This window comes from Leptinotarsa decemlineata, unplaced genomic scaffold (genome assembly GCF_025532065.1).
Source record: "Leptinotarsa decemlineata unplaced genomic scaffold, Ldec_3_MD MMD2_P_RNA_scaffold_2, whole genome shotgun sequence".
In the NCBI taxonomy this organism is placed as follows: Eukaryota; Metazoa; Arthropoda; class Insecta; order Coleoptera; family Chrysomelidae; genus Leptinotarsa; species Leptinotarsa decemlineata.
The window spans coordinates 6,112,122-6,139,719 of record NW_027412529.1 but is presented as its reverse complement, the minus strand read 5'-3'; the positions used below and the strand labels follow the sequence as shown (position 1 = coordinate 6,139,719).

The following is a 27,598-nucleotide window of genomic DNA, read 5'->3' as shown; positions in this document are numbered from 1 at the left end:
TGGATAATTTTATTTGTGAAATATTACAAGTGTGTGATATACTTTGAAAATTTCAGTGTAGTTGAATGTGAGTCACTCATCAAGAATGTCGAACTGCAGGGCAACCAACACATATGTCAATATATTCGCTGAAATCTGCAAAAGAGGAAAAAATATTTTAATTGAGAGGGAAATATTTTTGACAGATCAGTTTTTTGGGAAAAAATCTAGTTAGTACTTCATATGGTAAGTAAATACAACTGAATCATATGACATTCTGATTGATTAATAATTTTACCAAACTTAATGAAGATGTATGCATTATGAAAGGAATTACCTTACAACAGGATTGAAAATTTCTTCGAAAAATTTACCTACAACTGCATAACATACGAAAATTTACTGACAATCTTCACTTCCATGACTTCTTCAATAACTACCGCAGAATATATAGATCCACTATTATGGAACGCCGTTTTACTTTTTATTGTCACAAATATTCATTCCTCAATTTATTCAACTAACAATTTATTTGTTTGAATTTAATTGATTCATGCATTTGTTCGACACATTAAAAACGATTCTTCGAAAAATTTGTTCTATTTTAAATGACACTTGATTTGAAATGTTACATGGATTAATTTGTTTGATGAAAAGTTGCGAACAGTTATAATATAGATTCATTGTTTGAAATTTTTGGAAGTAAATGTTTTGTCATATATACTTTTTTTGTAATTATCGAATAATTTACTACAATGTATATATATATATATATATATATATATATATATATATATATATATATATATATATATATATATAAATCACATGTTTATATGTCTATTATATAAGTGTTGATAATATTTTTAAACAAATCTGTACACAACCATGTTCATACAAAATTTCGACGTTGAACTATAGTGTATGTATATTCACGTTTTATATTTCTATATTTTTGTATTTAGTTTTCACAACCTTTGCCCACAAGATTTATTTTTAATGATAATTAAGTATATTATTAGTATTAATATACCCACTCAATGACTAATATTTCGACACAGTTCAGGCATAAACTGAAATTTTGAACATTAGGAGAAAAATTTCACCAACTCCATAAATGAAGGTATCATAAACTAATTCCGAATTCCCTCTTATATTTGCTCATTCAGTGAATTTTTCAAATTCTTGAATATATTGATTTCTCAGCATTGCAAAAAATTGAGTTTTGAACGTTTATCTTCTAAATGCAATAGGTAAATCATAGTCGTGGTTGAAATCATGTATCTCTGTGAGAAGATGGCTTTCAGAGAAGGAATTGGTCTTCACGTTCGAAAAAATTACTCATATGTTATTTCATTTTTTGGAAAAATATTCTCCCCATTTGGCCAACAAAATAGTTTCGAACAAGAACCATGAAAATCAACTCATAAACTCCTGATCTATCTGACACTAAATATATATCCTTTTCTTTCTAATGAACGTACTTGAATTATTATCCGTTCTGTAGGCTTCGCAAGAATCTTTTTTTTTTCATGGCTTGTGTTTTGAAAAAGAAAGACTTTCTGAAGGTAAATGTCTACTGAAGTTCTTGAGAAAATAGGAAAATATTTCTGTGGTAGAATTTCTCTTTCATACTATCGGATTTCCCACTGAAATTAATTGATATGTGGTTGTACTACCATTATATTTGTGAAGTTATCTTCAACCTATATTGGATATTCACCACTGCTCCAAAAGTATACGTAATAATCAGTATATCAGGTTGTTTCAAAAGTTTTTTCTATTTCAATGTCGTCTTTTTGAAACTATATGTCAATGAATATTTATTCCAGTGTATCACCATTGGGATCTCAGAAACTATGAGAGATTCGAAAATGGTTGAATCGGGGCAAAGTTACGCATTTACCTGACTAACAATATGCCGTTGAAAAAGTTCTGAAATTTCTAGTATATCCGGAGATATCAGGAAAAAACAGAAATTTCGGAAAATGGTTTTTACTTTTTTCTGGCTATATTTTTCGAAAGATCCGAAAATGAATTGCACTTCCACATTGCCACTTTTTCCCCGATACAGACGTTTCGTCTTCCGGTTGATGGAAATCATCGACTTACGTTGGCAAAAGTGAGTATCCACTGATTACAGTTCAAAGTAGATTCATGAAAACGGACAGAACTTACAAAACAACCCAATAAAACCTAGATATGAAATATGTACTTACTGGCCCTGCAATCCCAAGGTCAATATTGAAAACTCCACTGGCACTGAAGGGTCGGTGATTTTTGAGTTTTTCTATGAAGAATCTAGTTTGCTGATGCTCCTCCTCGTTTGATATTCTCGTGGAATAGTCGAGTAGAAATGAAATCAGTCCCTCTATCTATTGAAAATACATGAAATTATAAGCTTTCGATAATGATATGTCTCTGATGTATACCAAAATTGCTGAGGAATGATGATCAACCAACATCAGCCTATATAATATCTGAATGTTCAGACATATTCAAAGAATCTTCATACTTCAGTTATAGTCTATCCATTCCCAATTGAAACGGCAATAAAAATAAGAGTACAGTCATAAACATTTCTTGGCTGTGGCCCCTAGTCGCCCAGATAGTTAGTAAACGTGCTATCAAATGTAGTTAAGGAATGAAGGCTCGGCTAGCTGGACTGGCTGAATACTAGTTTTTTGTCCGTTTCACAATATTTCTTTATCAGTGCCGTGTGTTCGTGGGGTTAGGCGAGGTAGTGCGTGGTTTTGCAAACCGATTTTTGAAAACATTTTCTAGAGATCAATTAACCTAACACCAAACTGATATTCTTGCACTCGACGCGCGTTTCGCTAACAAGGTTAGCATCTTCAGGAGAAGCAAATTGGTACTGAATCTAAAGACAAGGGTTAGCTGTTTATTTACCTGAAGTTTTTTGGTCCGATGTGGACTTTGTTTGTTAAATGATGATTATCCTAATTGATTTTTCGGTAATTAACTAGTGGAACCACTACCTGCAAATTGAATTGTCAACAATAGATTGAAAAGCGGACAAATTAATTTGCAGGTAGTGCTTCCACTAGTTAATTACCGAAAAATCAATCAGGATAATCTTCATTTAACAAACAAAGTCCACATCGAACCAATAAAACTTCAGATATATAAACAGCTAACCCTTGTCTTCAGATTCAGTATCAATTTGCTTCTCCTGAAGATGCTAACCTTGTTAGCGAAACGCGCGTCGAGTGCAAAAATATCAGTTTGGTGTTAGGGTAATTGATTTCTGGAAAAAGTTTTCAACTTTTACACCAAAGGTTCCAAGCTCATCGTTTAAACCGATTTTTGTGAAAATATTAGTGTTTTTAGGTACTTTCATCAATATGGCTTTCTGGGGACCTTTTCAAACAAATGATAACATTACGTGTGAGGAATCTGTGTCAATCGACAGGGATCCGGAATTTGAAAATAAGGACTTACATGTTCAAGTTCAGCGAGTAATTTTAAATATTCATGAATGCTTGAAGAAGGAAAACTGTCACACTTCACAGAATGCTATTGTGAATAGAATATGCGAGTTAACGACACTATCTCGTTCGACAGTTCTTCGAGTCATTAAAATAGGGGATGTCATTGACCATGCAATGAAACGAAAACAAAGGAATAAAAAATTCGCAAACGTTGATGTTGCTACAAAAGATATGATTCGGCGCACAATTTATGGTATATACCAAAAAAATAAAGTAGCAACCTTGGAAATTATTTGGTATAAATTACTCGAATATCCCTATTACAATTAAAAATCTTTAGAAACTCTACGAGGTGTCTTATTGTCTTGTGGTTTCAAATATAAAAAATTGAATAATCGGATGGTCATAATGGAATCGACACGCATTGTTCAACTACGACAAGAATATTTTAGGCGAATGAAAAGTTAAGGAGTATCCACCTCGACGAAACTTGGTTTGACACCCATGATATTGTCGAATATAGCTGGGTAGACGAAATCAAGTATTGTGCTTTGAACACACCTTCTTCAAGAGGAAAACGTGTTATAATTTTGCATGCCGGGAATGAAAGTGGTTTCGTACCTAACGCTTTGCTTCTGTCGGCCAAAAATATTAGAGATTAGTCTGCTGATTACCACGAATATATGACTACGGCTTCATTCGAAACCTGGTTCAGTGAGCAGCTTCTCCCAAAAATTCCTCCAAACTTGGTTATTGTTATGGATAACGCTTCGTATCATTCTCTGTTATTGACTACAATACCAAACAATAACACAAAAAAAGCTGATATTGTTGATTTCATGCGAAATCATGACATGGAAATAGAAGATTCCAACGAAAAAAGTATTACTGGCGACCATAGAACAACGTAATTTCAAAAAAGAGTATATTATTGATTCGATGTGTAAACCACGTGGTCATATTCTCTTACGTTTGTCTCCATACTATTGTGTGTTCAATCCAGTTGAAGTGGTTTGGGCCACAATAAAAGAAAGCCTGCGGAAATGTAATCAGTCACCGACTCTGAAAGCTGTAGTGCTTGACAATATAAGGCGAGTGGTGAATGAAGTAGGTAATAGTGATGTGTGGAAGAACTGTGTGGCCCACGTTATAAAAGAAGAAAACAAATATTATGTGCAAAGTTCCATAAATTCGATCGTTATTCAACTCGATGATGATTCCACCTCATCCGAATATATCGAAGGAGAATTTTGATTTTTCTAGCAATTTTGCTGGTCTCTATTATTTTGTAAATATATGTTTGACGAGAATTCGGTGTGATTATTTGTATTTTCATTGTATTTTAGAGTTTTCGACTCGGAAATCAACTACCTTAAATTTCGAAGTTTCTCATAATTACCCATGGTGGAAAAATTCCGTTAAGATAACTTTTTCATGGGGTGATCAATTGCTATGATTGTAAGAATAAGTAACTGAAAAACTACCACTGAAAAATAATATGCCGACGCCTATGTCGAGGCGGGGATTCCTTCTCTGTGCTGTTCCAATTGGTATCGGAAATACTATAACTATTCCGACTTATGTTCGTTCCGCTTAAAAACATATTAGCAACAAAAAATATCTCCATTTTGATGAATTCTCGCATAAAAATATTTAGTGGAAGGTGGATTCGAACTCATGACCTTCTGACCGATAGCCAAGTACACTGCCTTTGCACTAAATCATCATTTCAATATATTCAGTCTAATCATTCAAGATTGGAAAACAGCATTCTCAAGAAAAAATTGTAGAAGTAGGTTTCTTATAGGGTCCCTTTTTTGGAATGCTGAATCAGAATTTCAACTTTATGCTCTGGCTTCATATCAAAAATCGCAAAAACTCTTAGCCACTAAGCACTTTTGGAGGAATTTGATATTCTTTAAACCGAAGTAGATGAAATGCCTGAAAAAAGAATATGTACAGTGTCTCACATCAAGTCCGCAACATATGTTTTTTGTTAATAGATTCATTCAAAATCTGATTCCGCATTGAATTTTTACTAGGGTAATAGTGAAAAACAGCCCCATTCATATGTAATGTGCTTCTTTGATCCTGTCAAATTTGACGTTTTTTTCGATAATCTCCAAAAAAAAAAAATTTACAGAAATTTCAAGAAAACAAGTTCCACAGTTTTCAATTCCATTTCTCAAAATTTGAACTCTCCTCCACTGTCATTTCGATTTTTTTTAGATTTTTATTTTATTTTTCGAATTTTGACTCTCCCGATTCAAAAAAACATTATTCCGATCTCACAATTTTGTTGAATATGAAAGTTCGATGCCACATCTTTTCCAGAAAATACCCACATTGAAATGCGGAATATTCTTTTTTGCAAAGTTGCAAATTTTTTAAATTTTTTCATTTCATGAAAAAGAATTCGGATTTTCAGTGTATGTATTTAGCTGCAAATGAGTTCGAACTATTTTGATGTAGTCTTCGAGCAAATGATAATTTTATTCAGATAATTTCATGAATCTCATAATCTTTATTTTCACAATAAGATGTGTAAAAAAATTTAACCAAAATAACTATAACCAAATTCACAACAGAATATGTATCGACATTATTGCTTGATCTATTCGCGGGCAGATGGCGCTGTACGCAACCTCCTTGATATAATTCGAACTCACTTCACATGTATTTCTTCATTTTGTCATATTGTTTCCAGTGTATTTACTTACCATATTTTTCATGTGTTGAGCATTCTTCAAAAATGCAAACAGTCCCCAAGTATGGAGAAGGACGAACAAGCAATTCAGTAAATGAATCGCGTCAGCTTCAGTACTATTGAAAGAGTACACCACGAAGACGATCACAGCGTACCAATGGACGATCAGCAGCACGAGTTCCACAATGATATGGAGAAGAAAAAAAGGATTCATGCTCTCGTTGTAACTGTAAATGCACAAGCTAATTTCTTCGTGTGCGATCCTCAGGTGTTCTAGTACCCCACCTGCGTTAAGGAAGGAAAATTTCACAGGACGTGGGTGCTCGCCCTTGCATAGCTTGATGGGGATGATCCCCATGAAACTTCTGGTGTTATTGGATTCGTCTACTCCTTCCGTAGGGTGCACAGGAATGTAACCCAACGAGCTCAGGGTTAGTTTTTCGAAACAAGCCAGTGTTCCAACGATCACAGAAATGTAAGTGCAGAACTGGGCATAGAAGAGAAAAGTTACATTTTGCGTCAATCTGAGCAACATTCCTCCTATGGTGAAGTTTGTTTCATATGAAGCAGATGAGTGGAGCCACAGCAAAGCTCCTCCTTGCATCAGTACGGCTATTAAAACCAGAGAGATAATTCCATATTGAACTAGAAGTACTACTTTTCTTGCTGAGTGGCAGAACACGCCATCTCTGAACACTACTGCCAACTGATTCAGTGTGTCAACGTGTTTTGGTATCCTCAGCAGAACTACCATGGTAGCCAGTACAGCGTAACATCCATAAATAATATTAGTTATATCATCTAAAAGTGGTAAGAGTGATTTATGGTGAGTTAATTTGTCAATGTCCAGATAAGTGACCACTTCGTAAGTGAAATAACAAGAGACTATCACACTGTGTATATACAAAGGCCAGGATTTGCGAAACACACATTTGCCATCCTGATGACTCATCAAAATGGGGCACAATCCTAAGAATCTGCATGCGTATAAAATTGGCCTAATTGTTTTGCAGAAACAAATATCGTTTTTATGATTTGTTGGCGCTTGCTTGTTCGGAGGAATTGAAGCTGGCGATACTTTTTTGAGATAATGAAGCATTTTGGGGACCGTCACTCAAGTTTCAGACCAAGCTGCCCGGAACTGTAGAGCTACCAAGACGTACGTGAGAACGGTTCCAGATATCTAGAATTTCAAAGTAAAAGATCATAATTCCGGAAATTATGAATACAATTTCGGTCTCTCAATTTTGCTTACCGATGCGAGTAATCTTCTCCCAATAGTGATGGTGTCTGATGCTCTAACTACTGGTTTCTGAAGTATGAGTGTAGCAACTAGCATTTCCACCTACAAAAATATTTTGTCAATGATGTTCTAGGATCTATTTTGGTTGGAGTTCCTCAAAAACATGAAGGGTTTTAAGAATGTTACTTGATACTCCAGAAATCAGGCAAGAAAAAGGGTCGGATTCACAGGTCTGCGATGAAAAAATTGTAGGATGTTTAACTAGTGATTTTGACAGTATTTTGTGTGCAAATTACAGAAAAAACAGTAAACAAATTCTATCACCTATAGATAAGTCACAAATTTCACCTGGAATTTTCTTATTAAATGGGTTTTTAGGTTTGGTATGGGTTCGATGTTTCTGACTTAGACTTACAGAAAGACATATGTTAGCTTCCGATGTTTCATTTTTATGGTACCGATTTAGAGAAAGGGAAGTTGTTCCTTTTTTACACAAGAAGGTGACCTAGTTTTCTGCAACAATCTACCCGGCGTCATGGAAATGTTCAACATAACGTAAGAACCAGAGAAATGGGGACTTTTCATCAATTCATCAAAAAAAAGTTTGATAGCTGTACTTCTTCACACTTGAGAACCAATATGCTTCTCTGCCTGTTGGACACTCAGTCCATTTGAAAGAATACTACGAAAATCTTGAATTTGTTCCTAATAAGCTCAGCTACTCTGATCAATAGTGGACCATTTGTGGATACTTGAAAGTTATTTCAATGTTTCTAGGTCAACAAAGTGGTTACACTAACTTTCCATGTTTTCTATGTGCATAGGATAGCCGTGACAGGAAACAACACTATGTCAAGCAGGTGTAGCCAATAAGAAAGGCTCTTATTCCTGGAGTTAAAAATGTTGAAAAACAAAGTATAGTGGATCCTAAAAAAATCTTACTTCCACCACTCCATATCCAATTGGGGCTAATGAAACAGTTTGTGAAAGCATTAGACAAAGAAGGGGGTTGTTTCAAATATCTTTCTGAAAAGTTTCCTGGTCTATCCGATGCTAAACTAAAAGAAGGAGTCTTCGTTGGGCCCGACATAAGAAAACTTTCAAAAGATGAAATGGAAATGAAAAAAAAAATGCCTGGAATTCATTTTAACTTGTTATAACAGGCTTTCTTGGAAACAAAAAAGACCCAAACTACAAAACTTTGGTTGCTGGATTGATACAAAACTACAAAATGTTAGGCTGCAACATGATTGTCAAAGTCCATTTCCTACACTCACATCTGGACCACTTTCCCGAAAATCTAGGGGCTGTAAGTGACGCACAAGGAGAACGGTTCCATCAAGACATAAAAGGAATGGAACGCAGATACCATGGTCGGTGGAATGTTAATATGATGGCAGACTACTGTTGGATGTTGAAAAGGGAAAATTCACAAGAACACAGCTGAAAAAGTACCAAAAGAAGCTTTGACGGAAAAAGAAAACGTTTTTACAAAGACTTATAATCACTTTGCAAACACGTTTGTATCACTATTATGCTTAGTTTAGCTATGTAGCATCGTTTTTGTGCTTTTACTTCATGTTAAAATAATAAAAATAAATTCACAATTTCTCGTTTTTTTGTAGTTTTTCAATTAATTCATCCTTATTTTGTAGGAAAACCTTACGTGATAGATAAAAACAAATGCAATTTTTGAAATCAGCGCAAGTTTTTTTTGCAGACTTGTGAACCGAAGGTCATTTTTGTAAAGAAAACCAGAAGATTTCCATCCACTTTTTTTGGAGATTATTATCTTCCAAAATCTGAAAAAGTTGAAATTGTAAAGTAGAAGTTCATACGAATGTATGAAGGCTAATGTCATGAATATAGTTATTTCTGCTACCTACTGTACCTAGATGCTTTTTCCATGGATTGTACTTGTATGTAAAAAGTGATAACAAAAATGAGTGCGGAAGAAATTAAAGTCAGTCTATCTCCAGCTAATGTTTCAAGGAACCTCGACATGGCGAAGTCGGTAGGATCTCCAAAAAATTAAAACTTTTTTACTCATTCAAAATTAGGCCCATAAAATTCAATTCAATGTATCAGGTTTTTTCATTCTTCGACCAAACATTGTTTTTCCAGGTACTTCATACAACGTGTTATCAGACGCGGTCATTTCCAAAACATCATCAGAATCAAAATTATCAACATCTTGAAGCAATATTTAGTCGCTTAGGTATTCCAGCAATAGTGATTTCAGACAATGGATCGCAATTTAAATCGGCTCAGTTTGTTGCGTTTTTCGTTGAATACAGTTTTGATCATATCACTTTCAGTCCTAACTATCCTCAATGAGTGGGGTGATAGAAAGGCAAACACAAACTGTTAAAAAAAAGTTGATCGAAGCCATAGATAACAAAAAAGATTTAGATTTAATACTTCTCATGTACAGGAAAACCCCATTAGAAAGTGGATTTTCATCACAATTATCAATGTCTAGAAACTTCTAAAACTCATTTGAAACCAATTTCACCAAAAATAACCAAATAAAATCAATTCACAAAAAACAAGAAGAATATTACAACAAAAATGCCAAAACCTTGAAACTTATCGAAATAAATAAGAATGTAAGATAGTATCTACAATCGTCTTCGGGTGATGACTGGAATGATTCCTCCGAAAGATGACTATTTATAGGTTGTTCGAGTACTTTCACTTATCCCCGCTTTCAATTTTCCGCTTCACTGGTTCCGTGGGAGATGACCGTTTTGGCGGGAGTTGGCCATTTTTCGCTTGATGATGGGTTTCCATATGTTGCGTATTTCTACGCTGGCTTGGCTAAATACGTTGTTGGACAACATGTATGCGGCTTCCTTGAATTTTCTCCTAAACCAATGTTCCTCTCTGTGCAAGATCTTAGCTTGGGACCACTCGAAGTTGTGTTGATGGGTCCAAACATGGTCTGCTATTCCAGATTTGCTCTAAGTGCAAGCACAGTTGTGACGGCTTCTCTTCCTTGTGAGGCTCCTGCTGTGTCTTAGCCAAAGTCTTTTCTACCATCGCTTTGTAGTAGCCATTCCGTCTAGTTTCTTCTCGAGACCTTCCTTTGTATTACAGAGCCCAAAAGCACGGTCTAATAGAGTCTTGATGATTCCTCTTTAAGTCGATTGATGGTGGTTGGATTCGTGGTTCAAATACTGTCCCGTATGAGTGGGTTTTCGGTATACAGATGTTTCCCACTTAGTGTCGGTCTTCTTCACCAAAACGTCTACTAATGGCAATCCAATGTGGATTTCCTTCTCCATTGTGCAAATGGTGAATGATTATCTTAGACGTTTTGGTGAAGAGGACCGACACTAAGTGGCAAACATCTGTATACCGAAAACCCACTCATACGGGACAGTATCTGAATCACAAATCCAACCACCATCAATCGACTGAAAGAGGAATCATCAAGACTCTATTGGACCGTGCTTTTGGGCTCTGTAATACGAAGGAAGGTCTCGAGAAGGAACTAGACATCATCAAAACTGATCTTCAATGGAATGGCTACTCCAAAGCGATGGAAGAAAAGACTTTGGCTAAAAGACAGCGGGAGCCTCGCAAGGAAGAGAAGCCGACACAACCAGTGCTTGCACTTCCCTACATCAGAGGATTATCGGAGAGGATAAGAAGAATTGGTTCCAAGTACAACATCAGAACCTGCTTCAGATCCGGTAACACTATTCGTAGCAGTCTCACAAAAACCAGGCCACCAAACGCGGACTGCGATTCCAAGAATTGCATTTACCGGATACCCTGTGAGTGCGGAAAATCCTATATTGGTGAAACTAAGAGGCCATTGAATGTTCGCATTGCCGAGCACAAGAAACACACACAGCGAGGGGAAACCAGCAAATCAAGAATAGCAGACCATGTTTGGACCCATCTACACAACATCGAGTGGTCCCAAACTGAGATCTTGCACAGAGAGAAACATTGGTTTAGGAGAAAATTCAAGGAAGCCGCATACATGTTGTCCAACAACGTATTCAGCCAAGCCAGCGTAGAAATACGCAACATATGGAAACCCATCATCAAGCGAAAAATGGCCAACTCCCGCCAAAACGATCATCTCCCACGGAACCAGTGAAGCGGAAAATGGAAAGCGGGGATAAGTGAAAGTACTCAAACGACCTATAAATAGTCATCTCTCGGAGGAATCAGTCCAGTCATCACCCAAAGATGATTGTTGATACTAACAATCGAAACGTCGTGAACTAACGTGACTTGGAATCCTCCACTTTTTATTTTCATTTTCTTTTTTCATTTCTTTATATTTATTTATTCAATTGTTCTATTTTTACTTGTATTTTATTTCACTATTATTCCATTCCAGGTTTATTCTGCTTAATATAATTATTATTTTCAGATATTCATTTTCAATTCTTCTTTTTTAGTTGTTTCAGAGATTTCAAATCATTTTATATAGTAGAGAATGAAAGTCCAAACTAGTGAAATTCAAACATGAAAATAATTAACTGAAAAGAGATGTCAAAATGTGTTTTTATAGAAATATTAAATCTATCTATTCTAGTATGAAAACAGGACAGTTGTACAAAAAATTGTGTATATTTGTTTTAAAAGTAAGTTTTATTCTTGGAAATCAAATACTTACCATTTTCCACTTTATTACTTACGTTAAAAAATTGATTTACAGTTTCGTATCTCCAAACTGGAGACAGTATTCAGTAAGATGGATTTTCGATAAATACTCGTTTTGTGGGAACGGAAATCTTCCAAAAAAGTATATAAAAATAATCAATGAATCAATCTCAATGGAGAAAAATGTACTATAATTATTTCAAATGTTTCTTATTCATTCCACTGTTTGTTTCCAATCATGAAAAATATAATAACCAGTCAAAATTGAATTGAATATCATATGAAGAAAGTGTGCTTACCTGAGCAGCTTCCTGTCGAGTCAGCTTGCTGATCGGATATTTGAACAGAAATGATAAAACATCTTCATTCTAGAACAAAGAAAAAACAATGGAAAGAATACGATAGGTGAATATTGATTATATTATCGTTATATGTACATACCATACAAATCAATCAATCTACGTTTCCATTTGGGATTATTGATAGAAAATATTAAGTCATGATAAGTTGTACACTTCCAGCAATACCAATTACTTGAACTGTAATGAATATTTTATCACGATTGCACCATTAGTAAGGGATGTTTTCACCTATCATGAATACGACAACGAATATTTGTTATGGTTTCTTTTTCTTTACCCCAGTACATTTTTTTACTATCTATATAGAATAATGAAGTCTATATGATAATATCAGCTGCACATTACCTTGAACCTTTCAATTTTAGGTGAGTAAAAACTAAAATATATTTGTAAAACAGCTATACAGAAAATATTTCAGGTGAAACTAGAGTAAAAAACATTAATTTTCAATTATTAATGGAGCAGGGGGATTGAAGAAACTTCTCCATGTGTTATTACAGAGTTTGAACATATTGTATTAAAGTTTTTTTTATATAAAATTATAGTTAACTGAATGCACTTTTGCTAGGTTGCCTTTCGAAATTTGACCGCATGTATGTTTAATTGAAATGTAATGAATTAATTTCTTGACAAAAACTTGAATAACTCATTATCCAAGTGGAAACCAATACGTTTTCGAATTGTCTATACTCTGTCCAACCAAGCAACGGAGTGCTCCAAAATATTATCATGCAGACAAGGCTACTTGTATAGAGTCGCACCAAGAAACGACGGTTCTTTTATAATATACGGCTATATATACGATTTTTTTAAAGTAGTGTTGAGACACAAATCAGCAGTTTCTTCACTCGTATCAGTAATTGACATATTGAATATTATAAACTTCAAAATAACGTATACGTATACACCACAGGCGTTAAAACACAACTGACCACTTTAATTTCGCCAGCCGATTGCACTTAAATCTGATTGGCCAGCGTAAGGAGGCTTGTTTATATCACCCAATAGATGCAAATATGCGTAGTCATCATGCTTTGATCACTCATCTACCATTGTTTGGGTTGCTTCTTTTGTTGGATGGATATAATTTAGCTTGCAATAAACCTTATTACACAAAGACTACTAAAAATGTTTACGCCATCTCTTTCAGCAATAGATACTATTTTCGAAGGAAGAGTCATCAATTTCTCATGTGATTAGCATCTGTTCGCATACCATTTTGCTATATATGAAACTTTAATACTACGAATAGTCACGCACAGAAATTCTCCAAATATTTTCAATTGTTGCTTCAACTAAAGGCACACTGTACCTGAATTGTAACTTTTCTCACCAGTTGATTGACTTTATCAGCCTGGAACTCCATAAACATATATTCCCACATATTCCCATAAATGGGAATTGTGAAAAGATGTATTCAAAGGTTCTCTGGCCACTTCTCGGTCGGTCATAAGAAAAGTGTCTGAAACAACATGTACTGTAGCTGTAGTGTTTTCAGTCGTAGACACAGGACAGAGATATCAGCCTACCTAAGAACCTATGTGACTGTATTTCAAGCGGAAATTTATGCTATTGAATTGTGCGGGAAAATTGGTAGAATCCAACCTCATACACAAGTCAATAAATATATTCTCGTACAGTCAAGCGGCGTTGAAAGCTCTTGGCTCCTACCGAGCAACATCTAAATTGGTATCAAATTGCCAAAATCGACTCTCCTCGATAGGAAGACTGAACAGGTTGTCTCTGGTCTGGATTCCTGGCCATACTGGCTTGGAAGACAATGAGGCTGCTGACTCACTTGCAAAGGAGGGTGCAGCAAGCAGCTTCATCGGATCAGAACCTGTCATTGGCATCTAGGCTTTGCCAAAGAAAGATTGAACACCTGGATGGCAAAAAGACGAATGGACTTCTGGCAGAATCTTCCAGGATTGACTCACTCCAAGGCGTTTATTCACCCTTCGAAGCGTGATACCAAACAGTTGTTAGACTACAGTAGGGATGAACTACGATGTCAAAGAGGCCTTCTTACAGGTCACTGTCATTTGAATTATTATATGCAGTGACTCGGACTGTCGGAAGACAATGTGTGTCGCCTCTGTTTGGAAAATGATGGAACAGTAGAGCACATAGATTCTCACTTACGCCACGGAATACCGTTTTGGAGAGCATGCAGTCCAACTTTATTCAGAAGTCTATTAATTTTACAGAAAAGGGCAATACAGTTCATAGGAAACCTTGAACCAAGAGACTCCTGTAGAATCTTCTTCAAAAAACATAATATTCTAACGGTAACTGCATTATTTATAGTGGAATCTGTGTGTTCAATAAATAAGCATGTATTAAACTTTGCTGCATCCTCTTCCCATTACAACACCCGAAGCTGCAGACACACTCTGAAACTCACTGTGCAACTGAAAACATTACCAGAGACTACATATTTTACAACGGTGGAAAAATGCACAATCATTCGCGTATGGACATAAAATCTGCCAATATAAATGACTTCCAATTCAGGAAGTTAGTCAAACAATTTCTATCTGATAGACCCTATTATACTTTGGATGAATATTTTAACGATAGCTTTTAGCTGACTTACGCATATTTTTCATCTTTATTCATTAAGGAGCTCTTAAGTTGTTACTTTTTATGTTCACTCTTTTATAAACTTGACTTTTACACTTTTATATCTACAAATCTTTTATATCCTTCATTTTAACATGGTTTGTATCCATGCACTATTTATATTTTTATTTCAGTTGGTATGTATTGCATTTTTTTAAATATGTACTACACAAGCTTTGCCTACAAGACTATGTCTTATGATAATAAAGCATATTATTATTATTATTATTATTATTATTACATACTTTGTGCCTGCCCCGCTGGGGACCAAATTATGTTTTTAGAGTTCAGCAGAGCCGTACACGTAGAGGTTGAACAGCAACATCTTCAATGTAAACAGTTCCAGTTCTCTTTCGAAGGAAGGATACTGAATTGGAAAATAGTTCTTAAATTCTTGGATACTGTTCCAAGCGTTGTAAGATGTAACAGTGTCAGGTACAGTGAATAGCCTCCGAAACTAGACGAAATGACCACAAAGAAAAAATAAGCCTTCTCTAACTAGTATGAAACAGTTGGTATCCATTATATTGCAATCTTTTTTGGATCCTATGATTGCCACAGTGATAATAATACTCAAAACTGAACCAGTCACTTGAAGAGAATATTTCGTTTTATTGATTCTGACAGGCGACTTGATATGTGGATATTTTAAGTCTATCGGGACCAGAACAGTTCCATATCTGTATCTGTAGAGTAGGGAGGGTGAGTGTAAGCCCACGCACTTAGGCCACATGTGACCCATTGTACATCCTCCCAAAGAGTTGTCTTCCTAGGTCATCATCCATCCTGTCCTTTCCAGGAAGGTGGACAGTTCGCTGGGAGACATCTCCTTTATATCGGCAGGTGTAGGCCAAGACTCGCCGAACACACACTCTCTTATGGACGATAACTCCGGGCACTTGCACAGGACATGCCTGACTCTCATCTTCCTGTTCACACATCCTGCATAGAGGTGTGTCTACTAGCCCCATATTATGGAGGTGTTTCCTTAGTTGACAGTGGTCATCTGGTCATCGCCAGATATTTCTTCGGCGCCAGCTTCCCAGGGTCGCCCAAGGTGATCCTGGCAAGATTGCATCCTTTGATTTCATCCCATCTCTTCAAGGATTGAGCATGGGTGTAACATTTGACTAGTTCCGCAATTGTCGAAGTCATCAGGCCGTGGGTGCCACTGAGTCCTAAAATTCTTAGTCCAGCCGCTTCCTTGGCTGAAAAGTCGACAATGCGATTGCCTCTATTCTTGTCGTGCCCTTTAACCCACCTCAGGATAATGTTATTATCTACCGAGGCTTTGGCTAAATCTTGGTGGCACTCTAGTACTAGGCCTGAGGTAACACGCTGTCTGTTCAAGGCTAATAGTACTTGTCTGCTATCAGTGCAGATTGTTATGTTTTTGCCAGAAATTCCTTTCTTGGTTATTTCTTTTGTGGCGATTGAGATACCAGCCAGTTCTGTTTGGACCACGCTGGTATTTCTTCCCATTCCCCACTTAATCCTTAGGCTTAGTGACTTAGAGTACACTCCACATCCTGAGCCTTCTTTGGTCTTTGAGCCGTCTGTATAAATCCGTATTGCATTTTTAGCATCTGACTCTGTGTTCTGCTTAATTTGTATTTTGTAGGGTTTATTAAACACAAACTTGGGTTCCATATATTACTTTTAATAAACAAGTGAGACAATTCTTCTTGTTCAATCATCTCGATGCATGAGAAACGGAAAGAAACACTAGACTACTGATATTGACCTGTCTTTGTTGTTCACTATTATCAGAATATTCCCAGTGAATAAATCATTAATGTACTTACTGATAAATATTTGACTGATAATGGTCATCATTTCTGAAATTACACTGGACATGACAATCACATTTTGGAAATAACTAACTCATCTCAGCTGAAATTTCATATAATACAGTCATTTACAGTGCAAACGTAAATAGTATCATTCTCCTTACTTTTGAACGGGGCAAGATATCACAGTGGGACAACAATTTATATAGAGCGATTAATTTTTGGTAATCTTTGGAAAAAAAGCCGCAGAAAAACAATACGAATTCATTTGACAAATATTGTACAATAAAAAAATATTAATGTTTTTGAATACCGTAATTCACTTCAAATTTTTCAACTAACAAAACGAACGATTCATGTGAGAAAAGTTCAAAAATGAATTGCAAGTATTTCATATTCATATTCGTCAAAAGTAAAGAGTTCAGTCATTGAGCAAAGAGTGAATTTTCACAAAAAAATATCAACAAAAATTGAGATCCTCCACAGATATACAAGTTATTTCACAAATGGGTAAAAATTTCAATTCGCTACACTATTATATCATTCCGCATAACCTATTGCTCCACAAAACTATATTTGTTGAATCAAAATCAGAATTATAGACTTCAAAAATTGCAAAATCGTAGAATGAGAATAAACTTATTATGTCCCAAATTCACTCCAATAAGAAACATGTCAAACTTGTTAAACTCGTTGAATTGATTGCCAATTCTTAAATTTTTTTTTTGAACCACACCCCCATTTTCGAATTTTACTTGGTGGCCTGGTTTTCTTGAGGCTGCTACGGATAGTGTTTCCGGATCTGAAGCAGGTTCTGATGTTGTACTTGGCCGCAATTCTTTTTATCCATTCCGATAATCATCTGATGTAGGGAAGTGAAAGCACTGGTTGTGACGGCTTCTCTTCGTTGCGAGGCTCCTGCTGTTTTTTAGCCAAAGTCTGTTCCACCAATCGCTTTGGAGTAGCCATTCCGTTGAAGATCATTTTTGATGATGTCAAGTTCATTCTCGAAATCTTCTTTTGTATTACAGAGCCCGAAAGCACGATCTACTATAGTCTTGATGATTTCTCTTTTGACAGATTGGTGGTGGTTGGATTTGTTCTCCGGATACCATCCCGTGTGGGTGGGGTTTCGGTATACAGATGTTTCCCACATAGTGTCGGTCCTCTTCACCCAACGTGTAATAGATGCAATTCGTTGTGGACTTTCTTCTCCATTATGAAGGTGATAAATGGTTTTACGCTGTTGACGTGCTTCAGAAAGGTGTCTACTTCTGTATTTCCATATTTTCATACTATGTCGTCAACGTATCTCAACCAGGTTCGGGGTTTCTTGTGGGCTTCTTCAACGTCCAGAGTTTCAAACCACTCCATATATATGTTGGCTATAACCGGTGAAAGTGGCGACCCCATTGGCAGTCCCTCATCTTGCGTAAAGAATTCGCCCTTCAGTCAGAAATAGCAGTTGAGTACACCGATTCCATGATTATTTCTGTAGGTAAGTTCGTTCCATTTTTCCATGTTATATGGAAGAAACTATCCGGAAACGAGGACCTAGACCAGAGGACTAGAGTAGCAGACTCACGAAAACCAGGCCACTAAATGCGGACTGCGATTCCAACAAGAGTCACATTTATCAGATACCCTGTGAGTTTGGAAAATCATGTATCGGTGAAACTGAGAGGCCATTAAAAGTCCGTACAAGAAACACAAACCAGCAAATCGGGAATAGCAGAGCATGTTTGGACTCATCAACTAACAACAAGTGGTCCTGGCCTTTTTTTTAATTATTCTTTTATTTTTGCCCGCATTTGTATTTTTAATTCCATTTTACTATGTTGTCATTTTCGCCTTTCATCTTGATCACGTTGTTTTATTCGTTTTATTGTACTTCCATTGCTCTATAGTGCTTGTATGAATTGATACTTTGCTATTCATTCCGTTATTTCATAGATTACGAGTCATATTAGGATCATATTAGACAATGAAAGTCCGAACTAGTAAAATTCACAATGAAACATTGTCGACCACTTTCAAACAAACACTCCTATTTTCTTTCTGAAAATCAAATCAGGAATTTGAATGGAACTGGCCGATATTCAATGAATTTTTTTTTGGACAAAACCCAAGCACTACGGGAAAACCCTCAAGGCACTCTCAGAGTGGAACCATTTGGAAAAACGTTTCCATGAAGTTCATTCCACATAAACGCAGCTCTCCAGGTGGAAGAGTTCTTGAACAGTGAAGTTCGAGGTGTACTGAGTTGAACTTCAAAACGATGAACAGCAACAGTCCGTCGTGTATTTCTGATATGTACTCTCTTGTTGGAATCAAATGTGCAAGGTCAAAGTATCTATAGAAGAGAGACAAATCTCTAACCTTTCTTCGATGCTCCAGACTATCGAGGTTGCACGTGATGTTCGCGTCTCCAATCAAGCAGATGGCTCTTTTCTGAATGGAATCCAGCAACTTCAGGGTATGTTTGGATGCAGAGCTTCATACGTGAGAACAATACTCCAAAGAAGGTTTTATCCGAGCTTCATAAAGTATCTGAGATTGCTAAGATATGTACAGTTTTCTGGTTCGGAACAGTGTTCCAAGCTTTTGAAAAGCAGCCTCTGCAATTCCAGCGACATGATTGTGCCAAGACATATTGGTGTCCATTTTAACACCCAACAAACTTATTGAAACAGAAAGCGGAATTGTCTGACCTGACATTATTCATATACGATTTGAAGACATTTATCTTCTTGAAGAAAACCAAATCCTGAGTTTATGTGGCATTGAATTGAACCTGGTTAGTTTCAACCCAATTCGAAATCACTTCTAGATCATCATTAAGATATGCAATCTGCTGCCGGTGACGATGTGCCTCTGTAGACGATGTCCTGGAATCCAAATGGAATGACGAGACAAGTGTGCTGTCGTCAGCAAAGCAATACAGGGTGTAACTGAATAAGTGTAAAACATTTAACGAGGTGATTCCTCATTGAGAAAAAGATAGGATCTTCCATATAAAGACACTTCATTGGATCATCCCTTGTTAAGATACAGCCCCTTAAAGGGGGTACATAAAATTTGTATAACAATTTTTTTCACAAGCACTGAAAAAGTTACAATATTGAAATTGACCTGACGTTTTGTACTACCAAAAAGACACTCAGTCAGTAATTTATTTGGATTATCCCATGGTTGTAAGGGGTGGAAAAGGCGACTCCTAAAATGTATTTTCAATGTAACTTTTTGTCTTATCATTTATTCAGCATTTAAATTCATTTCCGATAGCCTGTTTCATTCTGAACAAAAAATGTCTCTTGGGTTTTTTGCACAAAATGAACCAGTTCGCAGCAAAACATTTCTTTGCGAATAACTACAGAGATACATCTCATAAATGCGAACTGGATTTATTGTTATTTTGTATTTAGTACCTGCATTGAACGATTAAAGGGTAATAAACAAAACTAATTTATCAGTAACAAAACACACAACATGTAGAAATCATAGTAAATGTTCAATATGTCTACCTTCAGACATCAGGCATGCGTCTAGACGTCGGGGCATTGAGCCATGTATTCGCTCAAATATTCCTGGAGCCTCTCTGATTACCCTGCACGCATCGATGATGCGGTTTCTTAAATCCTCTACATGGCGAACAGGAGTACGATAAACCAAATGCTGTAAATGGCCCCAAATAGAGAAATCGAGAAGATTGAGATCCGAGGATCGAGCGGATCAGTTCTGTAGTCCTCCTCGACCTATCCACTGATTTGCATATGTTTTAGTTAAATGCTGTACTACTTGACTAAAATGGGCGGGAGCCCCATCATGCATAAAAAACATATTCCTTCTGACGCCCAAAGGAACTTCCTCCAGCAGTACTGGATGCACTTCTCTTAGAAAATGAACTTATGCCTCACCATTCAATTGAGGAGGTAGAAAATGAGGCCCAATTAACTCATATCCAATAATTCCGAGCCACACGTTAAGAGAAAACTGTTCTTGATGGTTAGTTTCGACAATAGCGAGAGGGTTTTCATCAGCCCATATGTCATAATTTTGAAAATTAATAATCTTGTCCCGAGAAAAACAACATTCGTCTGTGAATTCTATCGTCTTCAGAAAGTCACAATTTCTTCTATTCATTTCCAGCATCCAATTGCAAAATTCAAGACGGTTCGGAAAGTCTCGCGGTAACAGTGCCTGTACTCGTTGCAGATGGTGAGGGTATAAGAGTTGTTCCTTTAAAATTCGAAATACCGTCATATGATCAACATTTAGCTGGCAAGCAATCTTTTAAGTACTGGTAGTAGGTTGTTCTTCAATCAAATTAAGTACTGCTTCCTCAAGCTGTGGTGTTCGTACTTCTCGATGGCGATCACAATCCTGCGTTCTTTTGTCGAATGAATCATGTTCTCGTAATCGTTGATGAAGTCGAGCAAATATTCTATGTGAAGGATGCTGCCGTTGAGGATACATTTCAGCATATCTTCTTGAAGCTTCTAAGCCATTCCCCTACGACAGACCGTAAACGTAATGCATATCAGCCATTTCCTCATTTATGTATGCCATGTTAATAACAAGTGAATTATTAAAGTAACAAATTAAGAACAAAACAACAACACACAATTAGTTTTTTATCGACCTTTTTTTGGGTAATTGTTACCTTCCACAATCTGAAAAAATATAAAAATTATAATGAGGTCGATAAAAAACTGACTTTTTCCTCCACAAAAAATGACTTTCGTTGAATACACAGTTAGTATTAAGTCAATTCCGAAAATTCACAAACTGACAACGTCATACCAATTTAATTGTCACTATCGCTAATAGCGACCTACTAGATAGATTAGTTTCGTATTTTCGCATTTATGTCGATGTATCTCTGTAGTTGTTCCTAAAATAATTTTTTGCTGCGAACTGGTTCATTTTGGGCGAAAAACCCAGAAGACATTTTTTGTTCAGAATGAAACAGGCTATCGAAAATAAGTTTTTAAATGGTAAGCAGATAATAAGACAAAAACATACATTTGAAATAAATTTTAAGGGTTGCGTTTTCCACCTCTTACAACAATGGGGTAAATCAAATAAATTTCTGGCTGAGGTTCTTTTTGGTAGTACAAAACGACAGGTCAATTTCAATATTGTAACTTTTTTAGTGCTTGTGAAAAAAATTGTTATACAAATTTAATGTACCCCCTTTCAGGGGCTGTATCTTAACAAGGGATGCTCCAATGAAAATTCTTTATATGAAAGATCCTATCTTTTTTCGATGAGGAATCACCTCCATGAATGTTTTACACTTACTAAGTTACACTCTGTATATTGGATTGTAGGGTTTCCAATAAGTCGGTGATATACAATGAAAAAAGGGTTGGAGCCAGGCCTGGGGAACACCTGCGTTGATGGTGAAAGTATTCGACAGATATCCATCGACGGCTACTTGCAGGGAACGTTATTACAGGAAGCTGAAGAGTCGTACACAAAAATGATCTGACAAGCCATAGCATCGAAGTTTGACCAGCAAACACTCATGCCACACACGGTCGAAGGCCTTGCAAATATCAAGCGCAACAGCTTTCAATTCTCCAAATTTTTCGATTGCATTATTCCAAATATGGGTGACACACGATACAAGGTCGCCTTTGTTTTCGAAAGTCATATTGATGATCGCTCAAGATGTTGATGCCTTTCAAATATTTGAGGATATGGTGGTTTACGACTTTCTCCATGAGCGACTGATCTGTAGTTATTTTGAAGATTTTTGTTACCTTTTTTTTGTTGGGAATAGGTTGAACGCGAGCGATCTCCCAACAAAAAGAAAACATCGCTTTCTTGTAAGACAAGTTGACAAGTCTGCAAAATACTGGTGCGAATTCATTTGCGCTCTTTTTAAGTACAATGACGGGCCTTTCATCAGCACCAGACGCCTTGTTGATATTGAACCGTTTCAAAATTCGCTATATCAAAACCTACTAATGAGATGTATTTTGATTTCAACTATAAAAGGTTTAAGAAACCACAACTTCTTCGCTATACAATCACTACCTCAAGTAGGATTTGATCAATAAAATGATTATTACTATTACTATTGAAATTCTCACCATTTGATTAACGTCTTCAGCTCGATTTGTCACTATCACTGTGACCAATAAAATAGGAAATTTCAGGAACATGTACTTGTAAAAATTTTCCGTTTGTCTAGCCACCTCCGGATCCGTGAGAAGAAAAGTATCTAGGATGATATATATCATAAGATTAGCGACGAAAATTGAACAATAGGGATTCAACATCTCCATCAACAAATCTCCGTTTCTCATCAAAGCCATAAACAGTCTTTCTCTCTTTGCAATTCTTTCTCGGAGTTCCACGTGCTGGAATTCGTGGTCATAGTTAACCTGATGATCTTCGTAAAATGTGTTTTTGTCCGTTGGAGATATCGACATCAACATCGAGTTCTTCAAAGAGAAGAGGTAAAAATTGGCCGCTGCCTTTCCAAAACTGCACAACATCGACAGCTCGAAGCAAAGAGAGATCAGATAATGCGAAACCATAACTTTCAAGAGGTGCATGTAAATGTCACAGAATCCCGTAACCCGCATTTCGTAGTATGCATTCACGGAGGTGAAACACCAAGCAAATATGTTGAAATATCGACGCATCTGTCTGAAACTCTCCAACTCCTTCTCAAAAGACTGCGTCTGTATCAGAAAGTGTTCCCTGTGCTTCCGAATAGTTAAGTATCCGTTGTATGCCTCTACATTACTGGGAATCGTCATCAATCTCCAAAACCAGCCGAAGTATCCACTGAAATAAGAAAGGGCTTCGGTTACCCATCTGAGGCAATGTCCATTTGGATTGTTACACTCATTCCTCCATAGCATGATTGCCGTTGTTACGGCCACGTTCAGAGACAAGCATATCCATTGGAAACAATAAATATTTTTCTTTATTTTAACGGAACTGTTTCTCTGGAGGTCGTGGGGACAATTGAACTCCATTGGTACTAGCACAGTTCCGCAAGCTGCTTTCAATAAGCAAGTTAGACAGTCCTTTTGGTTTCTCTCCATTTGAAATCAACAACTAGGCATGAATGATAACCTTGTTAGATATACAAGTTAATTCTATTTTCCGGTAGACAGACAATTGAGCAATTTGTCGTCACTAATATGTAGAACCTAATGAGCATATTCATTTTCGACATTTATTACTCCCATAATTACCCATTATATCAGAGAAATTGTGGAAATTTTCGTTGGACAAGTTGTGTACCTATTACTACAAAAGGTTAAAATGATAATTTCGAAATTCTTCAGAACTCTTCTAATTGAGAAATAATAATTGACCTGTTTTTTTTTCTGTTTGTTTCACACTTCTTAGAGACATATTGATCGAAAATTCTCATCCCAGAAAACTTCTTAATGAAATAATTTTCAATACTGGCAGTAATATAAATTCCGATGTGATCAACAGAAATGTATGTAATGATAGTTCATCTATCAATATTTCTCATAAATCTATACCTAAACTTGGAAATTTATCTTCAAATATCATAAAACTTCTTCATAATGAACAAAATATCGAAATACGCCAAAAAATATTGAGACTATAGAGGATTTGAATACTAAATTGAAAGATAAAACGGATACTACAAAAAAGTCAAATATAATTTATAACATTCCTTGTAACAATTGTAACTTGGATTACCTATATTGGAACAACATCTAGAATTCTTAATGATAGAATAACTTCACATAAAAGTGATATAAAGCTTAATAAGAAATCATGTGCATTAGCACAACATTCTATAGAAACAGGACATAAAACAAATTACACTAATATCAACGTTTTACATACAGAAAAAAATATTTCCAAACGCCTTTTTCTTGAAATGGTTGAAATTAATAAGTTTTCTGATTGTATGAATAAGAAAAGACATTGATAATCTCAGCAGCATGTACAGTAACCTACTGGAACTACATCAGAAACATAATAATAATAAAAATTGTATCAATCAATAACTCTTTCTTTAGAGTCAAAAATTATAAAATCATCATACCCATTGAGAAATGACATTTATGTGAAGGTATGACATTTGTCAAACCCACAAAAAATCCTATACATATTTAACTTTTTCGTCAATTTATATGTTCAATAATTTTGTTCACTCATTTTTACTGTAAGTATGAATTGTAATTGTATTCAATGGCGAAAAAATTCACAACTCATTTTTTTTTTGTACCTTGGGAGCTGTCTCACTTGTCCATTTAGTCCAAGTCTCCAAGAAACAGTGCAGCCTCTTGGGCTTATTGCGTTTGTTTTCCCATCTTCTCATGACACCCATTCCATCAGTCTCGTTCCTTGTACTAGTTTGTACAGGTCCCGTGTTGGATGTTCGTCATATTCTTCTGGACGTAATTTCATACGTCTATATATTGCCTGCCTTCTGTGATTCAATATCTCACATTCGCATAAGATGTGTAGAGCTGTTTCTATCCCTTCGTTGCATGATCTGCAGCTGAGGTCTCCATTGTACAGCCCCATTTTATTCAGGTGTTCTCTGAGCGGACAATGACCGGTTAGTAACCCTGTAATTATTCTGAGCCGATCCCTACTATATTGAAGTAGTTCTTCGGTTCTTTTCTCGGACGGTTCCCCAATGAAGGTTCTACTGTGTTTGTTGCCAGGTCCTTTTGTCCAGTACTCTGTGTGCTTCTTATTGGTCCATATCCTAATCTGGTTTCGAACCAGTGATTTTGATACCCCCAGAGCTGGTTCAGGACCTATATATGAAGTTGATGATCCGCGTCTAGCGCATTTATCAGCTTCATCATGACCTGTGATTCCTGAATGCTCTGGCACCCAGTATAAACTTAATTTGTTCCTGTTTGCAAGTTCATTCAGTTCTTCATGGCATTCCCAGACCAGTTTTGATGTCACCTTCGGGTTTGTCAGAGCCCCTAGTGCGCTCCTGCTGTCTGTAAAAATATTGATCCGCTCATTTCTTTGAGGTCTCAATTTAATAAGTCTTGCACACTGCAAGATAGCATACACTTCCGCCTGAAATACGGATGTGTATAGTCCTAGCGGATAGCTGTAGTTTAGATTTCTATCCGCTCGGTATATTCCAGTTCCCGTTCCATGTTTGGTCTTCGATCCATCTGTATACCAGGTGTTTTTTCCAAACATGTTTTCGGGATGACTAATGGTCTTCCACTCTTCACGGCTTATGATTTTGGCCGTGAAGTTTATGTTAAAGGTGTACTTCGGTGTCATGTGGTACTTACACATATTCGATATATGCTCCTTCACTTGTTTCGAAATTTCTGTTCGGTCCGATCTTCTGTAGTTCGGTGAGTTTTCAAGTCTGAATTGGCCTATCCTGGCCTCCCCCATTATCACAAAGTGTAAAGGAGGTAGATTCAGGAGTGTCTCCAATGCAGCTGTTGGGGTAGTTCTCATTGCTCCCGTCATTCCCAAACATGCAAGTCTTTGCACCTTGCCTAGTATGTTGATGGCGGTCGCCTGCTTCACCTTTGGCCACCAGACCAGAGATGCGTATGTTATCATGGGTTTAACCACCAACGTGTATAGCCAATATACCATGTCTGGTTTAAGTCCCCATGTTTTTTCCTTAAGTGCATCTGGCGAGCATCAGTGCTACCTCCGCTTTCCTCTTTATCCAAGTGTTGGTTCCAGGTCAATTTGGAATCTAGGATTACTCCCAGATATTTAACCTCCCATTCCCATATTGATTTCAATTCAAGAGCTACCGGTATACAGCTGTTTCAGCCTATTGGGCATCGTAAGTACCCAAGTCACCCATATATATATATATATATATATATATATATATATATATATATATATATATATATATATATATATATATATATATATATATATATATATATATATATATATATATGAAACAGCTGTATACCGGTAGCTCTTGAATTGAAATCAATATGGGAATGATCAAAGAGTACTTGATCAAGAGTATATATATATATATATATATATATATATATATATATATATATGATGTGTTGTTTTTCTCTCGAAGCGAAGCAGTAACTCGTCTTGATAATGCCATCTGAGATGATGGCGAAACGTCGACTATCGAATAGTACACAACGGATGAACACCCGGAAAAACAACACATCATATTCTACCATCCGTGAAAACTTACATTGAATAGATCAAAATAGGAGTATATTTCTCATGTGTTCAAACACTTATCTGAATCCGGATAGACTTGTGGTCCTAACGGGGGGGCCTGAAACAGGAATAGCTGAATCGTGGAACCTCCAACAAATCGTGCAGGGGTAGGATCTTGGATCGGCAGTCTCCCAAATGAAGCTTGGACTGAAAACAGCCCGCACGACTTTCAGAAAAGTATCCCTGCCCTCCAACTGAACCTCGACACTTGGACTCAGTTTCTCAAAAAGGGATATGGTCCTTCAAAAGAGTTTCCGAAGCAAATCCGGCCTCCAAACGATGTATTTCGGACCTGAACTTTTGCACAAAGGTTTCTCTAAAATAAACCAGGAGTGGTGAAACGAAGAAAAAGGTGTGTCAGAGGCTGTAATCCCCTGATCGGGTGCTGAATGAGCAATTTGCCCAAAATTCCAAAACAATCAACAAGGTCTTCACAATCCACAACGCCTCACCCAGACTATAACGCAACAGCAATAAATCCAGATAATCCCCAACATAGGATGGTTTTAGAAACCTGCAGATATTTTTGGATATGAAATATTGCGTGACGACTTCAGTCGTTCACTCTGACAATTCTTCTTCAACCTTCTCTCACCAAC

At 36.5% G+C, this 27,598-nt stretch overlaps 1 protein-coding gene across 1 annotated transcript; it reads right to left on the bottom strand.

Moving 5' to 3' along the window:
• Window positions 1-27,598, bottom strand: LOC141485544 (uncharacterized). Its single transcript, XM_074182390.1, has 6 exons — window positions 26,971-27,598; window positions 12,307-12,375; window positions 7,394-7,483; window positions 6,152-7,321; window positions 2,199-2,354; window positions 1-135 (listed from the first exon to the last, which is right to left on the bottom strand). Exons 4-6 carry the CDS (start codon window positions 7,235-7,237, stop codon window positions 73-75), a joined length of 1,305 nt encoding a protein of 434 aa, XP_074038491.1. The 5' UTR covers window positions 7,238-7,321; window positions 7,394-7,483; window positions 12,307-12,375; window positions 26,971-27,598; the 3' UTR covers window positions 1-72.